The 23299-nt window shown below is 37.1% G+C and overlaps 1 protein-coding gene across 1 annotated transcript in view; it reads right to left on the bottom strand.

The window, feature by feature from the left end:
* Positions 1-314: 314 nt before the first annotated feature.
* dars1 (aspartyl-tRNA synthetase 1) overlaps positions 315-23299 on the bottom strand; it is a 51553-nt gene continuing 28568 nt past the window's right edge. The window contains exons 7-16 of the mRNA XM_003215091.4: positions 22556-22615; positions 10956-11067; positions 10033-10167; positions 8197-8344; positions 7034-7180; positions 6229-6271; positions 5820-5900; positions 4423-4534; positions 3207-3278; positions 315-879 (exon numbers count right to left, since the gene is read on the bottom strand). Coding sequence (XP_003215139.1) covers positions 788-879; positions 3207-3278; positions 4423-4534; positions 5820-5900; positions 6229-6271; positions 7034-7180; positions 8197-8344; positions 10033-10167; positions 10956-11067; positions 22556-22615 — 1002 coding nt within the window. The 3' untranslated portion in view covers positions 315-787. The remainder of the gene's footprint in view (positions 880-3206; positions 3279-4422; positions 4535-5819; positions 5901-6228; positions 6272-7033; positions 7181-8196; positions 8345-10032; positions 10168-10955; positions 11068-22555; positions 22616-23299) is intronic.

Here is a 23299-nt window from a genome sequence, read left to right as displayed (position 1 = left end):
TCACATTTATATCCCCCTCCTCTTTTGAGAAGGCCAAATAGCATAACTGAGGTATAATTTGATTTTACCTTCATCAGCCCTGCATCAATAAAGCTAGTCACTCAAGTGATACAGAAAGCTGAATGACTGAGTCAAGATTAAATTCATTATATCCTTCATAAGGTAAACTGCCACTGCTGCAAACTAGCAAACAACTTGTGGGTTTGCTAATTTAGATATAAGAGAACAGTTTGAATTTGAGGCATACAACAGGTACCAGATAAAAGAGAATCTCTGAATGATCTACAGTGTTGAAAAACGAGACACACAGAATAGGTAGTTGAGAAGTTTTATTGCTACCTGCATTTCAGTTAATTCACACTTAATCAGTTAATCCACTATTTTCCAGTTGCTCCTCAAAATAATAATTATTAATTTCCAATTTTACACATGCCTGATCATCTTCTACATTTGAAATATGCTTTCCTGTCAAGTGTCTAAAAACACATTAATCTTTACTCTGTAAAATATGAATTTTATTACAATTTAAATTTTAGAAACTTGCTAAACTATAAGATGACAAACAGGAGTTTTAGTTTTACCAATCCACATTCTGAAAAAGATACAACATTTTAGATCATAGTTCAGTTATTTAAAATTGTTAATTGTAAATATTAGTAATATGTGAATTGAACATTCACTATTCTGGCACTTCAGTAGATTAAGTGTCCTCCCAGTATATACTGCATTTAGGATTGGACCTAATGATGGTAAGGAATAAACTTTTAAATGCAGGCCTTCAATCCTTTCAAGGTGTTAGACGTTTTGGGTCACGAGGGAACATGGATGTTTGCCGGACGTTACTCAGCCCGAGGTACAGCATGGTGACTCTTTCCAACCCTGTCAAAATTAAATCCAATCTGATTAACTGGAGGACTATGTATACACATTTGTGCATGTACAAAAGGAGTTTCTCGAAGAATAATAAAATGCAGCTGTGGTACTCAAATTCTGGCCCCTTTTTCATGTTTCAAATGTGCACTGAGTTACAAGGCATTGTCTGAATCCATCTATTAGGCACAGATATCTATGTCAACGTTGAAGGAAAATGATGTAAAGTAGAAATAACCTATCAAAACAAATTTTAAATTTCCACTATCATGTTCAAGTAAGTTCTAGCTATCTATGTTATGCTGTCTTTGAAGAAATAATAATGTCAATTTCACCATTCAAATGTAAGTATATATATTATCATAAATAACATCTTATTGTCTGATTCCAATAAGAAATGTAGTCTATATAAGATACAAAAAATATCCCACATCCAAAAGGGCATGTATGTATACAGACTCATGTGCATTTTGCCTAATACCAGAAAATATAAGGTAGAATAAATGAAAAATAAAACCAGCCAAAAGAAAACAAAATATGCATTTTCTGACCCCAATGGACATACATGTCCTACTGGGGGGTGGGAATCAGTACTTATAACAATACACCAATTTATTTAATTGGATCATAGTTTGAAAAAAATGACATGGGATTTTTTAATCTCTATTTGTTACAGGGAAAACTCATCCAATATCTCAAATATTTTTGTTGAATTTTTTTTGTCTCAATTGGTTTTTATTTATGAGAAAAAAAAAACCTTCTATGACTTGAAGTGGCTTAAATCTGAAGCTACTGTTTGAAATGTGGACATAACATTTCAGATCTAGCACTATGATTTCACTTGTTTGTATCCTGGGGTTTGATATAATAGCGGAGCTCTCAATGCGGAGAATTCTTAATGCTTCTTAAAACTACCCATCTCTGGACTCCACTGGATGCAGATTTGGTAATTAAAGTGGAATCCAAATGCTATAATTAAATGGTGTAAAAGGGAAAAGGTCACTTAATGAAGCTGTAGATTCTGCAATAAGACAGCACTAAATAAATATCCAATTGGATTGTAAACAGGCCAACAGCAGTTAGTCAGGTTTTGATTAAATGGAGGAGTAGTTAATCAAAACCTAAAGTGAAAGCTTCTACTATTTCTTCTTTGCAGCCATGGCAAAGGAGGAAAAAAAAGCACGGAAACAATCTCTTTGGCTTCCATTCATTTCATCACTTTGAGAAATAGGATGCATATTAGTAACAGTGGATTTCAGCACCACTGTAGGAAACGGCAGTTGGAGCACTGGTTAGCCCATGGCCACCGCAGTTGCTTCTTTTTCTGTCAGACTGGTACAAAACTAAGTGGGGGGGGGGGGGGGGAGGAAGGAGCAGGGATCCAGAGGGTAGTCTCCCCTCACCCAACGTATCTGCCTTCCACTTATTTCTCCTGATTAGCACTACAGCACAAGGATGTAATTAAGAAACCTGCATTTTGCTCACAGGTTCACATTAGATGACAGCTGCCCAATTCTATGAGACAGTTCTCTTGCTTTTTCTCTCCATATCACAATCTCCTTCCCCAGGCAGCTATCAAGCCCTGGGAAGGGATGTTGTTCCTTCTATTTTGGGAAGGGAAGCAAGCAATTCAGACCATTAAGGTATGGCTGCTCTGGGCTCCTGGGGGAAGGAGAAGGACGGCACTCTCCATCCATCCAGGAGTGCTCTGACCCCCTCCCACACCAGAGACAGTCTAGCGCAGTCATGGGTAAACTTGGGCCCTCCAGGTGTTTTGGACTTCAACTCCCACAATTTCTAACAGCCAGTATGCCGTTAGGAATTGTGGGAGTAGAAGTCCAAAACACCTGGAGGACCCAAGGTTGCCCATGACTGGTCTAGTTGCTTCCTCATGGACTGAATCATTTCCCCAACTCCTTCCCTGCTGGTAAAAATGGCTTGAGAACTATTGGAGTAAAGGAGTAGGATGTTCGACTGCTGAAGTATTGCAATGCTCCAGTGCAGAACCTTGGCCATCGTGTCTCAAATTTATTGTATCTAGGGAGAAGGGGCTGCCTCAAAAAGTCACCTAAAATTCTAGATTATATAGCATTATCTGACATAACCATAGGACTACATGCCCATCAGGCAGACTACTGTTTCCTTTCTTTGTCATTAAATGCCCTCCTAGTGGGAAATAGAAAAACATATAACATTTCTCAATGTAAAACATTTTCCGTGTAAATCCAGGTTAATTCTCTAAATTCAGCTCAAATAAACAATCATCTTCATCAAAACAGTGCTCTTCCCTCTAATATTAACAAAAGAATGGAAAATAATAAAACAAGTGACATTACCTATGCCACCGCCAGCATGGGGAGGGGCACCAAAGCGAAAGGAATCAATATAAGCTTTGATTTTCTCCAAATCTGAAAAGAAAGTAATTCATTTTTGTTCAGTTCCTATTGTCATTAGCACCATAAGGTGAAAAACACCAATTTATTGTTAAAAATACCAATACTATTCAAAAGAAAGTCTGCTTTAAGTCACCTTCTCATAAAACCTAAATGTTTTTAACGCACAAACCCAATACTAGCAACCAATGTGTTGTTAAGCTTGTTGCCCCTTAAAGCATAAACACACTTTAAAAAGATGGATAGATGGAAGGCAAGAAGGATGGAAGCTACTTACTTTGGAAAGATTCAGATGGGTTTTTCTCAAAAGACACGACACAAATAATGTAAAGACAACTAAAACTCTCCTAAAAGAGAAATCTCTCTTAAAGGCTACAAAAGAGGATATTGCTCCAGGGCAGGGGTAGATAACATATGGTCCTTTAGATGTTGGGATTTCAAATCTCATTAGCCTTCACCATTGGCAATGTCTGGACATGTTTGAGGGAAATTTCAAGCCAGCGACATCTGAGGACCATATACTCCTCTTCCCTGCTATAGGGAAAAACAATCCCTGTGTCTACATTTATTTTCTCAGAGATTTTATTAGCCTGATAAAATCTATTTGGATCCCTATTCAGCAATAACATCAACAGCTATACACTCATCAAGTGAAGAAATGATTGGCTTGAAAGGTCTAGTGGTATCCCAATCCACTTTTTGTACACCCCCATATCCAAACCTGCATTAAGGCATTAAGCCCATAAATCACTCCCATTTATCTGAAAATATCTGATGGTCCCTTGATTTTCTATATAGGTGAAATATAATCACAGTGAGATTGGCGTGCTCTACAGAACAAGAACCTTGAACTTGAAGAAGAAAATTCCTTAGAATAGTTTCCATAGAGCCATTGCCTATAGCTAAAATCCTGTTAAAATGATATTCTGCTAGAGAAAGAAAGAACAATTTGACAGATATTGCTTTTTTGGCTATTAAGTCAAATCAGCCAATCCTTGTATTAGAACAACACCAATACAACATTACACATAGATAACCAAGTTCTCTATTTTGAGCTTTTCAGATCTCTTCTGCACCTGATCACATACATTGAACTCGAAATATTTTTTAAAAGCTTAATACACATCTTATCGGTAAGCAGCTATAACTGAGGTATTACCAATTCCATGATGCATGGCTCTTTCAGTCAGCAGCTGTGGATCATGAACTCGCTGAGCACCAGACAAAATCTCTTCACCCCTCATGAACATATCGTAAGAATTGGAGGTTTTCTGAAAATAAAGACATTACCTTAACAAATGGCAGTGAAATTGTTTTTAAAACGAGTGGTCTGTGAGTGCAAATGTAAAATTACACAGGACAGGCAAGTGGGTGGGTGAGCAGGCAGGAGGCAAGCGAGTGGAGGGAGGGAAAGTGGGGGGAAGCAAATGGGGGCATGAGGGTGAATGAGTGGGATGGTGAGTGGGGACAGGCAAGTGGGGGGCGGTGGGTGAGTAGGATGGTGAGTGATGGTGTGTGTGCCAGGAGAAAGGGCGCTGTGCCATAGGTTCGCCATCACTGCTCTAAGCCGAACCTATTATGCAGTTGTGTGTGTCAGGCTCTGTATGTTTTCAAGTTATTTCAACTTATGGGGACCCCAAATTGAACCAATCATGGAGTTTTCTTGTCCAGATCAGTTCAGATATTTGTCACTGCTTTCATCTGAGACTGAAAAAGTACACAGTGCTCAAGGTCAATGTATCACCCAATGTATTTTCATGTCTGATTGGGGATTCAAGCCTTGGTTACCCAGAATCCTAGTCCAACATTCAAACCACTACGTCATGCAGGCTTGTCAGTGGCTATTGCACTACATTGGTGAGTCCAATCCTGAATGCTGTGGGCAGCAGATGGCAGGATTCTGCACTGCTCTGAACAGCAAGGAGGCCTGTTGCTGTTTTTAAGTAATTAGTGGAGAACTATTTTGTATTTTTTCATTTAGAAGGACTATATAAACACAAAGAGAAAGCTAAGAAAAGCACAATAAACATTTGATCCCTTTAAAACATACAAATAAACATGATTCCTTACTATGACAACCCCAGCACTACATGGTAGTCATAATGGCATTTTTCTTATTATCTTGGAAAGCAACAATTATTTATTTTATTAATTTATAGCCCATCTTTCTTCAATAATGGGACTCACGGTGGCTAACATCATACATAGAAAGAATATAAATTAAAAACCGTAACAAAGTAGCTAATGAAAGTATAAATATAGGTGTTATTGCTTGTAATATGCTTCTTTCAAATGAACCTTAGACCTGCTTTGGGGATCGCTTGCATAACTTTTAGCCTATAAATATTCTGTAAGATCACTGTGGGAGAACTGGGTTAACGTAAACAATTCAGAGATAAAGGGAATGACCCATACCCCTTTAATACAAAATTAAAGACCACAAACTTGCCACATGCTCATGGTGCAGTTGGAATATATATCCCATACTGACAGTTGAACACAGACAGTTGAACATAGCATATTTCAAAGCAATGGGAAATATAGGGCTTTACTTACAGGATTTTTTGGATCTGGCATCGTATAAAAAGGTCTTACAGCCAGTGGATATTTGTCAAGAATATAGAAGTCGGTGTCATACTGCAAACAATATTAATAAAATGAAACATTTTCTTTAAAATTGGAAGAGGATTTTGTGAAACATACATATAAGCATGTTGAGTTTCATGCAAGCTGTTCATTTTGTACAAAGAAAACTATTAAAGATATATAATTTCCAATTAAATCCAATATGCTTAAGTTAAATGTATGCCACATGAATCCCATAATAATATCCTTTTTAGTATACAACATGGTATGATATATTAGAAATAAATACAGAATTTTTGTGTGGCTAGTACTGCTGCCTAAATTTGGTTAGAACATGTTAATGCTACATTACAGAGTTACCAAGATTAAACATCATTACCTTTTCTTTCACCAAACGACCCAAAAGCTTCTCACTAGGAGTACTGAAAACAGAGAAACTCAGGGTCAAGTATAAACAATATCTAGACATCATTTTGCATGTCTCTGAAACTTTATGGAACCTAAAACTTTATGAACTATCTTTTGAACATTTACATTTTTATCAACCATATTTTGGCAAATAGTTGCTTAATTTTGAAAGATTTGCGATATATGCTTGCTGGGGAAGGGGCTTAAAGGTAGGTGTGTTTTGCCCTGATGACACTCTTTTGACTTGGTATGTAGATATGCTACATCATGGAAATAAATGCTGTACCATTTCCTTTTGAAGACAGGATTGTTCTTAGGATAACATGTACATATAAAGAGGAAAAAAAAGCCTAGAAAGGAAATAAAATGCTGCCACTAATTTATCTGGAGTTGTGTCTTCATTATTTGAAAACTATTTTGATATATTAAATAAATATTTGCTTCTAATTGACAAAGGGTGCAAGCAAAACTCTGCTTATTCTACTTCTTTTCTTCAACTTGCTCTAGGTGCAATTTCAAATGGAAATACTCCATAGTTATAGGTTTTTTGTAACGGTGGCTCTCCTTCCTGAAGCACTATTCTTTGCATGTGCACAGTGTAATAACAATTCCTAAAACTAACAAATACTGTAAAAATGGAAGCTTAAGTAAGGATCCTGGCAACTCCCAAGTTATGAGTTGTCTTCATAGAGATGCAACACAATGATTATGTCAGATGTAGTTACACCTAAATTGCTTATAGATGGTGCTGGCTCTTCCAAGAAGTATGACTGCACCTGAGATCATCTTCATCTCCCATTTCTACTCCAGCTTCCCGAAGCATGGCCAGAGCTTCAGGGAACTCCAGCCTCAGAGTTGGCTCCAAGAACTTGAATGGTTCACATGGAAACTGCTTGCTCACCGTCTGGATTTCAGTTTGAAACCTGCAATACAGAGAAGAGGATTTTCAGCGAAGCAAGAGCACAAAACAGAAAGACAATACCATCCTTTGCCACAAGAGCTCACTCTGACATCATGCAACCGTCTACTTTTATTCTTCCTACTGCAAAAGGAGGGATAATCATGAGATAATGTGACTAATGTGTGACATTACATATGTGAACAATACTATACATTCTCCTGTAAGTAACTAAACAGTTTAAACTTTACAAATCCATACCATACTAACTACATTCCATTTGCTTAAACACAAACTAAAATCAATTATGAAGCAAATGCACTTGCCAAGTAGGTTCTGTCTTAAAAGAGAGCCAATAGGAGACTGATGGCAAGGCAGGTGAACCAAAGTCTATCTTATTAAACGTTTTAAGGCATATATTTTTAAAATAATAAGTTGTTAGCAATTACATCCAAGAAAGATCAGCTAATGCTGTCCAACCCTTTCCCGTGTTAACACATCCTCACAAAGGCAACAAAATGTGTTAATTAATTCTCCACTAAAGGGAGAAATCCATCTTTGTGTTTGCTTTGAACATATCAATCTGTGTCAGTGGATTACATCAATCTCGTGTGTGTTTTTAGTACAAAAAGAAGGATCTAATTTTGCTCTTTCATAAGACGTCTGCACCTCAATTAACTGTAATGACAAAAAATGCTCAGGTATGTCATTAAGATACAGATAGTTTACAACTGAAGAAATGCTTCAATGTTTAAGATATATATACAAAGACTAAAAAGTAAACCCATGTTTACTCTATCTCTCCAAAGTAGATAATGCAAAAAAAAAAAATCTCTCATATTATTGCTTGCAGTCCATATTTTGACTTGCTGCACTGTGACTGACACTAATAGTACAGGATTTTTCCCATCCAACAATATTGGAAGTATAAGACAGCCACTAACTATATCTTTGCCTGTCAATGTGTAAGCTGTACTGCCTACTACTTTAATAACATGTTCCTCCTTCATTTCTATAGCAGTATGAAGTATTTCATTTTACCTTTCTTGAAGACCTTTGAATATTTGCACCATGGTGTCTGCAATTTCATCCACCACTTCATGATAATGGTAATTAAAGGCCATTTCAATATCCAGACCAACAAATTCTGTCAGGTGTCTATGAGTGTTTGAGTCTTCTGCTCTAAATACTACATGAGAAGAAAAACTTTATTAATTGCTTTATCACCATAGATTTATCTATCAGTATTACTGAAGCCAGCCTCAGAGAGACTCTAAAAGCAAGCTGAGAAATAATAGTTCTTATTGGAAGCAAAACTCTACTCCCTGAGCTTTTCAACTGTCAATATGGATAATCTGGTAAGGGTCTTGTAATTACTCTTACTTTTGCCCTTTCTTATCATGGTTAGTATAAACTGTATTTGAAAGCAATGCTGGATTTTAAACAACAATCTTCCATAACTTAAACAAGAGAATATAGTTCACAATTCAGTTTCTGTGCAGATATTAAAATACACTCTAAACATAAAATGTCTAAGATTCTTCTGTAACTGATTTATATCAGTGAAACCTTAAAAATTACGGTAGTTATTCAGTAGTTTCAAATACTTTTAGTTTGGGGATTGTGCAATAAACAAGAAGTGAAACAGAATCAGAGAGAATAACTTGTAGTGAAGACGATCAGGCTAATACTAATTCCACAGATATCAGATGCATGAACATTAGTATATGTTTATAAAATAGAAATAATTACGTTGATCAGTGGAACACATGGGTGCTGAGGATCAGATTTCTTTAAAGGAGCTGTCCACATTCTTTTAGTATAATTTGCCAAACATTTAAGCCAATAAGGAGACTGGTGAAACCTAAAAAGCTGGTGAAAGTGCCTTAAACAGTCTGTGTAATCATAGCATCACTCCAGTTCTTACATTAACCAGGGTGTTTCCATTTTCAGCATCATTACCTGAACACTGTCTTTTAGATTATGTAAGCAATTGTCCAGAGTCTTTGTATCGATTTATTCATATAATGAGAGGAAGGTACTGAGAGATCTAGGGTAGGAGGAGGTGGATGAAGGTGAACCTATTCTCCTGTCATAAAAGGAAGAGCATAATTTCCTAGTAACCTATATCTGGAGTGCTTCTATAGAAACATCCATTTATTTATTTATTTATTTATTTATTTACAGCATTTATATTCCGCCCTTCTCACCCCGAAGGGGACTCAGGGCGGATCACATTACACATATAGGCAAACATTCAATGCCTTTTAACATAGAACAAAGACAAACAAACATAGGCTCCAAGCGGCCGCGAACTCATGACCTCCTGGTCAGAGTGATTCATTGCAGTTAATTGCAGCTGGCTTGCTCTCCCGCCTGCGCCACAGCCCGGGCTGTGAACATAAACACTACTAATACTGAATTTAGGTGCTTTGGGGGAAAAACCAGCACACAAGAATATATATGCACAGTCTTGTCTAAAATGTGCATTTCCTAGCAATTGAGTATTAAGAAGCCCTAGTACAGTCAAGATTACACTGAAAATGTAATCATCTAACCACAGTCATCACATTTCCAGCCAGAAATCGCTGTATGACACTTCGACAGCCACTAGAGGACACCATCACTCTGTTCATGGGTCTTATTTCAGCTGAATATTACATTTTTTTTGCAAGCCCTGTCAAGCTGCCACATGGATTAGTAGACTTTGCATGAAACTTTTGTTTGATTTTCAGATTAGAAAGGAAAAGGCATTGCAAGGTTTAACATGCTCATTGCCCCAACATTTAGTGCACATTTGCTCCAGAGACAGGATGGTTGCATTTGTAATTAGAGTTGGGGGCGGGGGCGGGGAGAGGAATGAAGAACTTTCTTTACCTGGACCAATGCAGAAAACCTTGTCAAAATCAGCACAAATACACATCTGCTTATAGAGCTGTGGTGACTGTGCAAGGTAGGCATTGCTTTTGAAGTACGAAACAGTAAATACATTGGCACCACCTTCACTAGCAGCTGAAAAACAAAGGAAACGGTTCATATGAAGCAAGGGAAACCCAGTAGGATGTTTCTGAATGGGACACATTATCTGTCCAAGTAAAGCCATACAAACCATAATAACAACCTTCTTTATTTTAGTGTGATTCCTTGAAGTTTTACACACAAACATAATTTGCCTAATATTTTTTAGTCATGCTTAATTAACCTTTATGCCTCTTCTTCCATGATGAAATGGTAACCTTCATTACTTTTAATTTATTTCAGTCAGTTCCATTGCATTTTGTCAATGGGCCATGTCTTCTACAGAAGCCTTCAATGAAGCCATCTTCCAACCTCAAAGCAAAATTACTCCTCTGTTCTGTGGCACAGACCCAACTCTCCAGTACAGAAGGACTGTGACACAAGACATTCAGGCAATTTGTTAAGCATGTAGATTATGCAATCCATATTTTAACAAAATTAATTATTTTGTCTCATACTGGGGTCTTTGGATTCACAAGGCACACAACTTGGCATGCTGCAGGCAACTTGGCACACTGTAACTGGACAAGATTTTACTGTTTTCGTTCAGCTTTATTTAAAAGATTGAAAATGGCAATACAATAGCTAAATAATAACTTGAGTAGATTGAAAGTTTCTTCCTTTCAACAGAGCATTTCAGAGAAAAGAAAATGCCAGTCGTCTGAATAAGCAACTCAGCTTTAAAAATGGTTCAATGTAATAAGTGCCCATCCCATAACTCGCACACATTTACAGCCTCCAAAATGTTAACTTATCTGAATCCAGTGTAAACAAGTACATACCAGAAATAATCTTTGGAGTTTGAATTTCCACAAACCCTTTTTGAATCAAAGTTTCTCGAAAAAGCTGGCAAATGCCAGATTGAAGACGAAAGACAGCTTGGCTAGTGCAGGTCTGTAAAGTGAAGATAATACATTAAATTTTATAACTTATTTTCACATTCTTTGATAAGAACAATGACAATCATTAACTATTTCTCAAGGACATTTTATTACACAAGGACGCCCTATCTTTCCAACAGAGTTTGCAAATAACTTGCAACAAATTACAGGTGAAAATCTGTGTTGCACAGTAAGGCAAAAGATACTGGCAGCTGAAGATTTGTTATCACAAACAGGTACATAGCCTAAGAATAAATTTCTTGTACAAAAGAATAGAAAACCTCCCTTGCCTCCAAAATGTCAATGGTTCACAATTTCATCTGCATTATAGGCTATGCTGGAAAGGGTTGATTGGAGCAACAACAACATTGAGGATCACACTTTCCTTACACTTGTTATATAAAACCCATAAATAGCTTGAATCTGTTACAGAGTGTTTATTTCACTCATCCGGGAAAGATACACAAATCATTTATAAGACATGTCAGATAAAAGCATCAACTAAACTGTATTTGAAAAGACAATGAAGGGACACTCAGTGCTGTCAGAATGGAAGTATATTTATGTTGCGACACCTGCTCAGTGAACAAAAGTTTACTGAATACAGAACAATCTCAGTATTGCAATCATCATGAACAAGGAGAGGAGGGGGTAAGTAATCCCTTGACAACTATTCTCCAACATATTTTTCCAAAAGATAAATAAACTTGTGTTCAAAAATCACAGAGGTTGTTAATAAGATGGTTATTATATCTATGTGCTAAAAAGATGTTAAACAATACATGTTCTGTTGGGTAATTAATAGAAAATGTCAAACTAACAACTGATGTTAGCTTTGGTAGTAAACCACGCCAACTACAACTCCACTGAATCTTCAGGAGTTACAGGTGTTTGTGGTTTTGTTCACTGAAAAGAAAAAAAAAGAATGTGCATCATAATACTCTGTTGACTCTTCTTTTTCAAGATGTCTGGCTTTTCAGTTAGATTGAGACTTGTGGTTTTTCATGAGACACTGCCAAGCCACATATGTGTGCATAAACCAATGTGTGTATGAGAGGAGATAGAGAGATAAAACCCCACCTTGATAATATATAGATCAGCTTCTATTCTTTAAAGCAAGGCTTGCTTCACTGGAAGCTTTTACTGAACTAAAATGGGGCAGGAAGGGATCTGTTGTTTTTAACTAAGCATCTAAACCACAATCAGACTGGGTTCCTAAAGCTAACAGATCAGAGCAGTCTGTCTTATTTTCAGCTGATTGGTGGTAATTAAGCCCTGACACAATTATGGAGGTTAGAAAAGTAATCTCACTTGTAAACAAAACAATCCAGAGTACAGGTGACAGTGATGTTAAGAACATGCCATCTTGATGTACTTAGACTTATGGCACATTATGTATCTTGCAGCAATTAAGAGAAACACAGAATTCATGGGACACCCACCAACAAGGTCATCCATAGCACAAAACAAGAGAGTGAACATCACTGCTGTTGGAATCCACAGGATGGAGGAACTGGGCTATATTTTGCTCCAAGGGTAGGACTATTAGGAACAATATGACACAAATGGATAAAAAGCCAGTCCTGGCATACAGTAAACTGAGCTCTACTACAATGCATGCTTGCCCTTTCTTATACTCCCACATTCCACTGACACAGGCATTTTGGTGCACATCAAAGCACCTTTGCTTGATCCTCACAATTATGAAAAACGAGGCTAGAGCAAAGCTTCAGGAAAACAAAATGTCTTGCAAGCAAATGCACAAAAAAGAGTGCCAATTAGAAGGAATTTGTCTTATGCATCTCTGCCAAGGTACTAGGAAGTATTTCTCCCTGGCTTTGGTGTTTGCGAAGAGAGCACTGGATGGGCTGATAATATTTATGATGAATATCAAGGCATAAGCTGATGGTGTTTGTATTGGCCAGAACTGTTGCTGAACTCAGAATAACAGACTGCAGCTTTTAAAAGGTGAGTAGGAATAGTAATGAGTGCTTTTTTATTTTAAGGGTACTTTTAATGGCAAAGTGACTGCTGTACATAGGGGCTGAAAAATAGCAAATTACTCCTGTTATGTCCCACCTAGATGTTATGTCCCATTGGCTGAGAACTTCTGGTTCAAATAATTTTTGGCAGCTCTATTCAGATTTGTGTCACTGCTTTAGTTTTAATCCATTCAGGTTTGTAAATTCATTTCAGTCTCTACTGGTGCAGTGGCCTCTACCACAGGTGAAATAGCCATACTGATGGTTTGTCAACTGGGAAATTTATAATAATAATAATAATAACAATAATAATAATAACACTTTATTTATACCCCGCCACCATCTCCCCAATGGGGACTCGGGGCGGCTTACATGGGGCCATGCCCAGAACAATACAATATAACAGAATATAAAAGAACAACACATCATAACACATTGAACAATACAATATATAATAATATACATTACAACGCAAAATCAGGAGAATAAAAACAAAATTTCATCAAAACAAAGAGTTTATGGAAATCATACTTTTCAAACTCACTTCAAATTAATATTTTCAATTTGGATTCAGTGGTTTATAATAATAACAACAAAAACAACAACAACTTTCTTTTTGTACTCCGCCTCCATCTCCTTGAAGGGACTCAGGGTGGCTTACATGGGGATGAGCCCAATCAATATAATTAAAATATAAAGTATAACATACTAAGTACATACATAGTGCATAGTAAGTACACAGACAATAAGATAAAAGAATAAAACAGGAACATTATAACAAAATATAAAACAACCATCAAACCAACCAATAAACCTGAAATAACTGTCAGTTCCTGGGCGTGGACGTATGGACTGGTGCCAATCAGTTTTAAGGATAAGGCTGATGGATAAAGTGCATAATCAGACAGCAGAGTTAGGGGTGGAAGGCAATGCGTAAACCAGAGTTTGACAATTTAGGTATCATTATAAACTATAGCCACAATCTGGTGTAATGTCTGAAAAGCTACTACTTTGGATGTGAAACCTCCTATACACATAGGTCTAACTACTGACGCTTTCATTTAATTATTCAAGTTAAATCTCTTTGAACTTGGATTTCATGAACAACTGAAAACTTTAATGGCTGAATTTTCTTGATTTTTTGAAGAAGTAATCTTTCTATGTAAGCTGCACACAAACATGTGTATAGGAAATCAAACTGATTCATTTAAAGGCCGTGAATGAACTATCATAGCTACAGAAGCTGAACTCAGTTGAAAATACATAGATGGAGAGAGAAAATTCAGATATATCTGAGCATTAACTCAGATTGCTCTTAATAAAGAAACGTTTGGGTACTGCTTTATTTCAATCGACGGTATATCTTTCTACACTCTTGAATGTTCCCAAGGAATCATTTTATACACATTTATTATATAAACAAATTTTACAGGCATATTTTTAAAAGATGCCTTATATTTAAAAAGAGAAAGAAATCTGAAATGTCCATAAATTCAGCAAACAGCTAAATTCACCTAAGTGAATTTGGCCCAATTATTTTTTTCAAAAGGCTAATGCTGTCTCAAAACAGTTCCCTACTCCTCAGCCTTCATCTAATAATAAATTTGGTTTTGTTCACTTTTGTGAAATATGTAATCCTGTTCAGAATAGAAATACTGGAAGCAGAACTGTCAGAATTATAAACATCATTGATATAGAAAGGCTGAGGAAAAACTATTCAATGAAGGCAATCATCACTTTTTAAAAAGCACATTAAAATAAGGAGAACTGGACATTGAATCAGAAAAGGTTTGCCTTTGAAGAGAACATGGTTAGAATATGGAAGATGAACAAAGGCTAAACTTAGTTCAGTTGCTTAATTTATTGCAAAATAGAATTGTCCATCCCATTCCACTAGGAGAATTTTAAAATTAAATTGACTTTTTTTCTTTAAGCATTAGAATAATCTGATTTCCCCCACATTTGGCTTAAGCAGAAGAAAAAGCTTCATGTTCTTGCAGAGCATCTTAAATAACTGCCAAGAAGAGCTCTGTACATGTACAAATTACATATTTTAAGATATCAAGTTTGACATCAGGTTTGCCATTACATTGCATTTCATATTACTTGTACAGCATGTCAAAGGCTTAAAAATCTGAGTATTTTCACTTGGTTCAGGCATAAGCACCTCTTCAGTTGTCTGAATCTCAGTTCTACAAAGTCCTCAAAAATAATTGAACAAAATTTGAGTTGTGGGTTGGTAAAAAGGCATTTTTTCCACCATAAATTTAACTGAAATCAAATCACACATTATTTAAAGCAATTACAAACATGTCTTTAGAAGGGACCAATGTTTGTTTAACTGGCATTCCACAATTTAATCTTATGTTTCCCTACACAAGTAGCTACAGAATCAGAAATGAAACATCAAAACTAAGGCACTTTCCTATCTGCAGAAGTGAGGTAACGTGAGTCTGGAAAAAAAATGCTTCCAAATCATCCCAATCAGTTTATATTAATTTTTATCCTCTATTTAGTATAGTTGTGCTTTAGATTTACATATAAATTTAATTGACACCAACTAATTTGAACAGATGTGGAAGATGGACAAATAAGTGGTATTTCTCCAGACTGAATTTGAATCGGACGGAAGATACATTAAAAATCTGTATTCCAAGAGAGGCAAAAAATGAATCTATGAGAACTGGCACCTTCCCTGCTCCTCTGGAATAAGCTTTTTCTATAAGGGAAAATAGGGGAAGGGGGAAGGGCAGGGGGTGTTTGGAAGGGCAGGGGGAAGGAAGAAGGGGGTGTTTGGAAGGTGCAGTGTCTAATCACACTGAATTACTATATCATGATTATCCAACTCCAGTACTTGAAAGCAGTTATCCAAACCTAATGCTTGAAAAGGAAGGCATACTGCTGTAATATGTCACAGGCCTGATCCAGAATCCAGCAATCTTCGCTAATATTTCTGAAAGGAGGAATATTAAAACTCATTCGGTGAAATTAATGGTAGTCAAGAGCACAGTGTACAAACCTTTCTTCCTCCGCTTACCATACTGTCTACCCACTGACCACCTCTGCCCTATCTGGCAGTGCCGATGGAGTAGTAAACAAGCAACAAAACAAAATTCAAAGGTCTTTAACTGTTTTGATTCACCATATTTCCCTGCTAATTACCTATCTCCTGCAGTAGTTGAAGCTAGGTTTGGAGAGACCATTTTCTATAAATATAGAAAGACACAATGCAAGAAAACATAGAAACGGCTAATTTGCCTAAACTGCCAGACAAATTTAAAGCAAGAACCCCCACCCCCCCTTCCCCTTCCCAGGAAATTGCCGCTTTTTGATACCTTTGCAGCTACTGGATTTAAGACCGTTGGAATAGGTATATTTAAATGAGCCATCCTAGCAACTGGCACAGCTGCTCATGTTTTATGCAATGTTTAAGCTTCTGAGCAATTGGAATGTTTCTTTTTTTAAAAAAAAAATCCAGGAGAGTCAGCACCCTAGACCTAGGGACCAGATGGAACAGTTGATGGGAAAGAGTTCAGAGAAGGTATAGCGGTACTATTCAAGACAGCAGTCAACTGTGAGACTATTTGAAGGGTGTTTCTTAGAAACAGCTCAAATAGGGCAAATGCTGAATGAAAATCTACTTGCCAATTTAAAAATGAGAACATTTTGTAGAATCTATGGTTACTAAGCTTTTCTGAATTTGCTTTATACAGTAGAGTCTCACTTATCCAAGCCTTGCTTATCCAAGCCTCTGGATAATCCAAGCCATTTTTGTAGTCAATGTTTTCAATATATCGTGATATTTTGGTGCTAAATTCGTAAATATAGTAACTACAACATAACATTACTGCGTATTGAACTACTTTTTCTGTCAAATTTGTTGTATAACATGATGTTTTGGTGCTTAATTTGTAAAATCATAACCTAATTTGATGTTTAATAGGCTTTTCCTTAATCCCTCCTTATTATCCAAGATATTCGCTTATCCAAGGTTCTGCTGGCCCATTTAGCTTGGATAAGTGAGACTCTACTGTATTTATTTGAAAATGATTGCATTTCAGTTAGTCTGCCAAGCTAGTAGTCCATCATGTGACTTTAAAAAAGCAGATAGACATAAAAATATGATTCTGAAGCATCTGCATTTACAATTGCATGAAATTAGCTGAATCTCAGATTAAGAGATTGCAGTGATCAGGAGATAATTCTTTTCATATCCTTTTCAATATCTTTTTAAAATATACATACACACAGAATACTACAGTAAAGAACTCAATATTGTACAAAGCAATAAAGAACACCTTGAATACATTCCTGGAGTTTAATCTTGAAAACTAAGCCCTAAATTAGTTCTGAGTTTTTTAGCTTTAGCGTTATATACTTTTGTTCATAAAATGTGAAAATGAGTATTGCTTTTGGAACGCTGGAGGCATTATTTTAGCTTACTTCTCAAGTACATCCCTAGAGTGGGTGCGTGCACGTACGCATGTGGGAACAAAAGCTCAAGGAAAACACTGCAACTTCCCTGTGTAATCTGAAAGCCAATATGTATGCTATGGTCTAATTTTCACTGAAGTGATAAGCCTGTGTCTGGGCCGTACTGCAGGTGGGGATCTTGCAAACAATACAGTGTTCCTCAACACAAAGAAGCCCCAGTACAACTAGGATTTCTTTTGTTCAGGGAACCAGTACCTCAAACAGCCTACTCTTGCCTGCTCCTCACCCCATGCAACAAACACACCTGAAGTCTAGAGGATAATACAGCATTGGTCCAGATTTATTATTTCTGTAAGAGATTCAAGCAATTTAAAAAGGGAAGAGATAGGGGTCACCCTGGCTTCCATTCAACATTATACAAAAGCATATATGCTCATGCAATGTCACTTTCTCTTCCTCTCTTCTGCCTTTTACAGTAGTGTAGGAGAATCTGATCTGCCACAAGTGCCCTTTCCACTGGCAAGTAACCCCCTGTTGAATTTCACTCTAAGACCACTTGCTCAGCCTATCTTCTAATAGTTTTTTTTTGTGTGTGCAAAAGTCACATTTCTGTCGTGAAAAACAGTCCCATACTTCGGAAGTTGACAGGTACTTGAGAGGAGCAATGAAGTAGAACCACTACCATCAGCAGGATTTGCTGAATTTCTTCAGAAGACATGTCAATGATTTTTAAGGAAGATGACACTTCCAAATCAAGAACAATCATTGATGAGACTGACTAGACAGGTGGTATACACTGGTGGTGCAAGACAGACAGTTAGCTATCCATTATACAGACCTTTGCAGCAGAAAGAAACACAGCCTATGATATTCTGGTATTTTTTGCACTCAACACTTGGCTCTGAATTCCCTGTGGGATGAAATCTACACTTGACAAGCTAAGCATACAGTCTTAACAGTTCACTCATCCGCAGTATTCATCCATAGCACTACACATGAACCATTATGTATCTTTACTGGTGAAAACTCACTTTATCACATACTTTGTAACATTTTTCACCATTCCTCCTCCAATAAATTGAGGGAAGAGCAGCCTAGGTAGTCTTTCTAGCCATCATTTGTATCCTCTCAATCACTCTGTGATGTCAAATAGACTGAGATGCAGTGAATGGTTAAAGGTTACTCAATGTGCTCTGTGGCAAAGAGGATTGGAACCAGCATTGTTTGTGTCATAAGCCAATACTATATTCTCTTAAAATATGGAGATGATATCCCAGTACAGCCTGGTGAAAAATGTATAATGAATTTTAAAATTACAAATATAGAAGTTAATAGTCAAGGAAAAGCATATGTCCAAAGGAGAGGCAGTGATGAAATCTGAGCAACTGAGAGGCAATTGTGGAATATAGCCTATAATGATTTTGTCTAACTAAAACATTTAATTAATCTCTGAGAGATCAGAAATGAAGTAATGTCTATAAGACATAACTTAGTCACAACTGCCTACTAGTGATTGAGGAGTATGGATTAGAAGTGATACAAAAATTCTTGTATGAAAAAATCTGGCTGTTACAATCTTGTTCGGTTTGAAACAGTAACTGCCTTTATTTTCTGTCATATGTTTAAGCTACCCTGTTTCCCTGAAAATAAGACATCCCCAGAAAATAAGACCTAGTAGAGGTTTTGCTGAATTGCTAAATATAAGGCCTCCCCTGAAAGTAAGACCTAGCAAAGGTTTTGTTTGGAAGCATACGTACCATAGATTGTAGAACATGGAAATAATGGTAGTAATAAATTCTTGATAGGATTCACAGTTTGTCTGGTTATGCTGGTTTGAGATGACAACTATTGTACAGTATATAATAAATGTTCAATTTTTGTTCAACAATAAATGTAAATTCTTCTTCATGAAAAAATAAGACATCCCCTGAAAATAAGACCTAGCACAACTTTGGGAGAAAAAATTAATATAGGACACTGTCTTATTTTCGGAGAAACAGGGTATTAACAACTGGAGGAAATGCTGTGAGCAAGATTCTAAGGATGTCAATTTTAATTGAATAGAGAGGTTGTGGTTACTAATAGGTCAAGGTTATTATAAAATTTTCTAAATACAATGTGCAGCGCATGCATATGTATTCAGCAAGAAGCATACATGTAAGAAAGGTCCAAAAAACAGAATATTCATTTCTAAATTTGGAGTGTTTCAGTCCACACCCTCTTTTTTTGATCATACTGTACAACTTAAGGAATGGTTTCTTCCTGACACAGCAATGTTACTGTTTTTCTCCCTTCCGATTTCAATTAAGAATGGAAATTCTTGCTCACCTTGTACCTATTCTATGAATTCTCTGCCTTGATAGACAGTGGGTTTAAACGAAATCTATTTTGTTACTTAACTACTTCTAATATTCCAGAAGCTAACAGTTAAATAGATAATTTTGTTAAGGTAATGTATGAGAACCAGTGAAAGAACTAATGAAGGCACATAAATTACATCAAAGTTTCTTAGGCCTTGACTACAGAAAACGATGCATGGGATACCACACAGTTCAACTAAACTGAAACTAGTTCCTGGTATGTTCTCAGTTTGGTCTCATCAAGATTCACTCAAACAAGTAAGAAATGGAAGTGAAGGTGTATGTGTGTGTGTCAGGGTGGGGTGGGAAGTTAATGGTTTTGTCTATTTAAAAATCAGTTAATATGGCCTGATAAACGTTTAGTATTCTTCCTGCACTTTTGTGGATTTATTTCAAAGATTTCCTGAAAAAGATTATTTCACTTGATGTAGGATCTTTTTCTGCATAATGCCAATACAAAAGGCCCTGATAAAACTGATGAAAGTCCCGGGCTTCTATATTATTTTTTTCTTTTAAACAGAGATACTTCTATTTTCTGTCTAAATACCCTCATCACAAAAAGAAACACATCAGACTATACAATTCTGTAAGACTTCATCAAAAAGAACAAAACAAAAAACTGTAAAGAGAAACAGCACCAGGTGGTTTCAGTACCGGAAGTAACTTCTCTGTTATCTTTCAAGTATTAAACCACTGGTGGGGATCCAGCCATGAGAGAGCAAAACATTATAAAAACACCCCACCACAAATAGTACGCCTTAGTTTTATGCAATATTTCTACAACATACAACACAGCTATCCCATCATGCATGCAAAAAATGGCAGGCCTACACATAATCACATCTTTATACTGATCCATTTTAACTGAATCACCACATCAGTGATACATGGCTTTAGAAAGCTCAAATAAAATTAATAAAATCACTTGCTTTAGCATAGATTATAGGATAATGCAATAAATTATGGGCCATGGCAAACTACTACAATCTAAGCACATGTTGTTAAATAACTTACAGCACAATGTGCATGTATGTGCTTTCAAGCCAATTGTCAACTGATGGCAACTCGATGAATTTCACAGTTTTCTTAGGCAAGGAATATTTAGAGGTAGTTTTGCTAGTTCCTTTCTTAGAAATAGGTCCTAGTACACATGGTTTATGTTAGCAGTCTCCCACTGAAATACTAACCAGGGTTGGCTGCTTAGTTTTCATGTTCAGCTGGGATAAGGTGCTTTTAGAGTATTTAGGTCCTGCAAAAGAGTATACTAATTGACTCATGATATAGGCCTACCAGAATCAAAGGACTTAACTCCTAGGTAACTGTGCAAATGATTGCAGCCATTATGTATTTGACATTTGTACTTGGAAGGAAACTCATGTTAAATTCCATAGGTCTCCCTTTTACCTCTTGTCTCATGTAAAGCCTGGACCATAACAAATGCCCTCTTCAGGCATTATGAAATGAAGATATATGAGGTGAATCACTGTGGATTACTTAGAGAGTCTCTATGCTTAAAGGAGGCTACTTCTTCTGAAAGCCCCCCTCAAAGCAGGAAGATTGGGCAAACATGCACTGGGGTCAGCAGGACTAATGCATTCCTCCTATCCTTGCAGGTTTGTGAAAAATCAGAGCTTACTTTAGTGTTCAGTCACTTTTTTGCAGTACTGGTGAGAGCCACTGAGGTTAACTGAACAATGCATGCAGTCCTAAACTAATTTAGAAGAGAGAAAAGTCTCATATATATTTTCTGCTTCCTGGCAATTGGGCAAACTCCTCACTATTTTGCCACACTGAAGTAACCCTATTTTGTTACTGTGTATTATGGGAGCCCCGGTGGCGAAGTTTGTTAAAGCACTGAGCTGCTGAACTTGCAGACCGAAAGGTCTGTGGTGGAGGCTCCTTCTTTGGAGGCTTTTAAGCAGAGGCTGGATGGCCATCTGTTGGGGGTGCTTTGAACGCGATTTCCTGCTACTTGGCAGGGGGTTGGACTGGATGGCCCATGAGGTCTCTTCCAACTCTACTATTTTATGATTCTAGGTCCCAGGTTCAAATCCCGGGAGCAGAGTGAGCGCCTGCTGTTGCTCCAGCTCCTGCCAACCTAGCAGTTCGAAAACATGGCAGTGTGAGTAGATCAATAGGTACTGCTCCGGCGGGAAGGTAACGGCGCTCCATGCAGTCAGGCCGGCCACATGACCTTGGAGGTGTCTACGCACAACGCCGGCTCTTCAGCTTAAAAATGGAGATGAGCGCCAACCCCCAGTGTCAGACATGACTGGACTTAACGTCAGGGGAAACCTTTACCTTACCTATTGTGACTCTACAACGAGGCTCAAATAAAAGGTCAAAAAAGTCCAGCTTTATTGCAAATGGCATCAAAGCAGCCGTAGATTTAGAAGAGCAATGGTTGTAAACAGTAAACACTACAAATTTTTTGAGGGCTGCTCTAAACAAAAAAAATATAGGCTACTGTGTAACACACAGAGGTGTGTACAGCAAACATAATCTTCATTTTTTCTGAGGTATATCAACAACAGCTTTTTAAAACCCCAAACCTTACTGTTTTGTGTTATGTCTCCAAAGGTGTTGGTTAAAAGCACTAACCATTGATTTCTGCTATAGTGAACAAATAATACAAGTCCTTGAGAATTCTGAGTGGTTACAACCAGTCTGCTTGCTGCCTCTTAAACATTTGATGGATGTCAGGGGAAACACAATGGCATCTTACCCTTAAGTCAATCACTCTGTTGTCCAATCTTGTATCCTGGTTTACAGTCGCTCTTCCTTCCTGAACAGTTGAAATAGAAAACACAGTGAAACCACAAGCACTGAGGAGGGGGGCAAGATGCGTAGGTTTTATAGCGTAAGAGGTCTTTGGGTTTGTGGCATAGTCAATGGAAACGTCACAAGCTGCCCACACCAAAGATTCTCAGTATCTGAGACACAGACACTTGCTAAGGATATTTATGTGAGTTGACTGCATGAAGAGACAGCAGTTGTGCGGTCTGTGTAGCATATTAGGCCTTCACAAAGGGTACTGCTAACAGGAGCTTCCTATGCTCCTGGTTTATAGCTTAAGTACAAAAACAGAAGTGCAAGATGTAAACAATCAGAGTAGCAGATAGAAGCTGGTTCCATCATCATTCCTGTCTATCGGTGGGAGACCAGAGCTAGTCAAATTCTGGGAAGACAATGGGATTAAACTGTACTGAATCAACACTAGCAAAGAGAACAAATACAGGTGCGTCTGTAAAGTATAATGACAAAACTATTTGTTTAGACCAAGATGAAGAAATATGTGGCTCTCCAGATTACGTTGGACTGCAGTGCCTATCAATCCCAATCACAACAGTAGCTGATGAAATATAATGAGATCTGTAGTTCAGATGGCTTGAATTCTTTCTTGGCTTTGAAGAGTGTTGCAAAACTGTGATCTCCTCTTAAAGCCATATGTATTTAGAACATCCAGTTT

This window comes from Anolis carolinensis, chromosome 1 (assembly GCF_035594765.1).
Source record: "Anolis carolinensis isolate JA03-04 chromosome 1, rAnoCar3.1.pri, whole genome shotgun sequence".
Taxonomy (NCBI): domain Eukaryota; kingdom Metazoa; phylum Chordata; class Lepidosauria; order Squamata; family Dactyloidae; genus Anolis; species Anolis carolinensis.
Note: the sequence above shows the minus strand (reverse complement) of the source record. Positions and strands in the feature narration are given on the sequence as shown.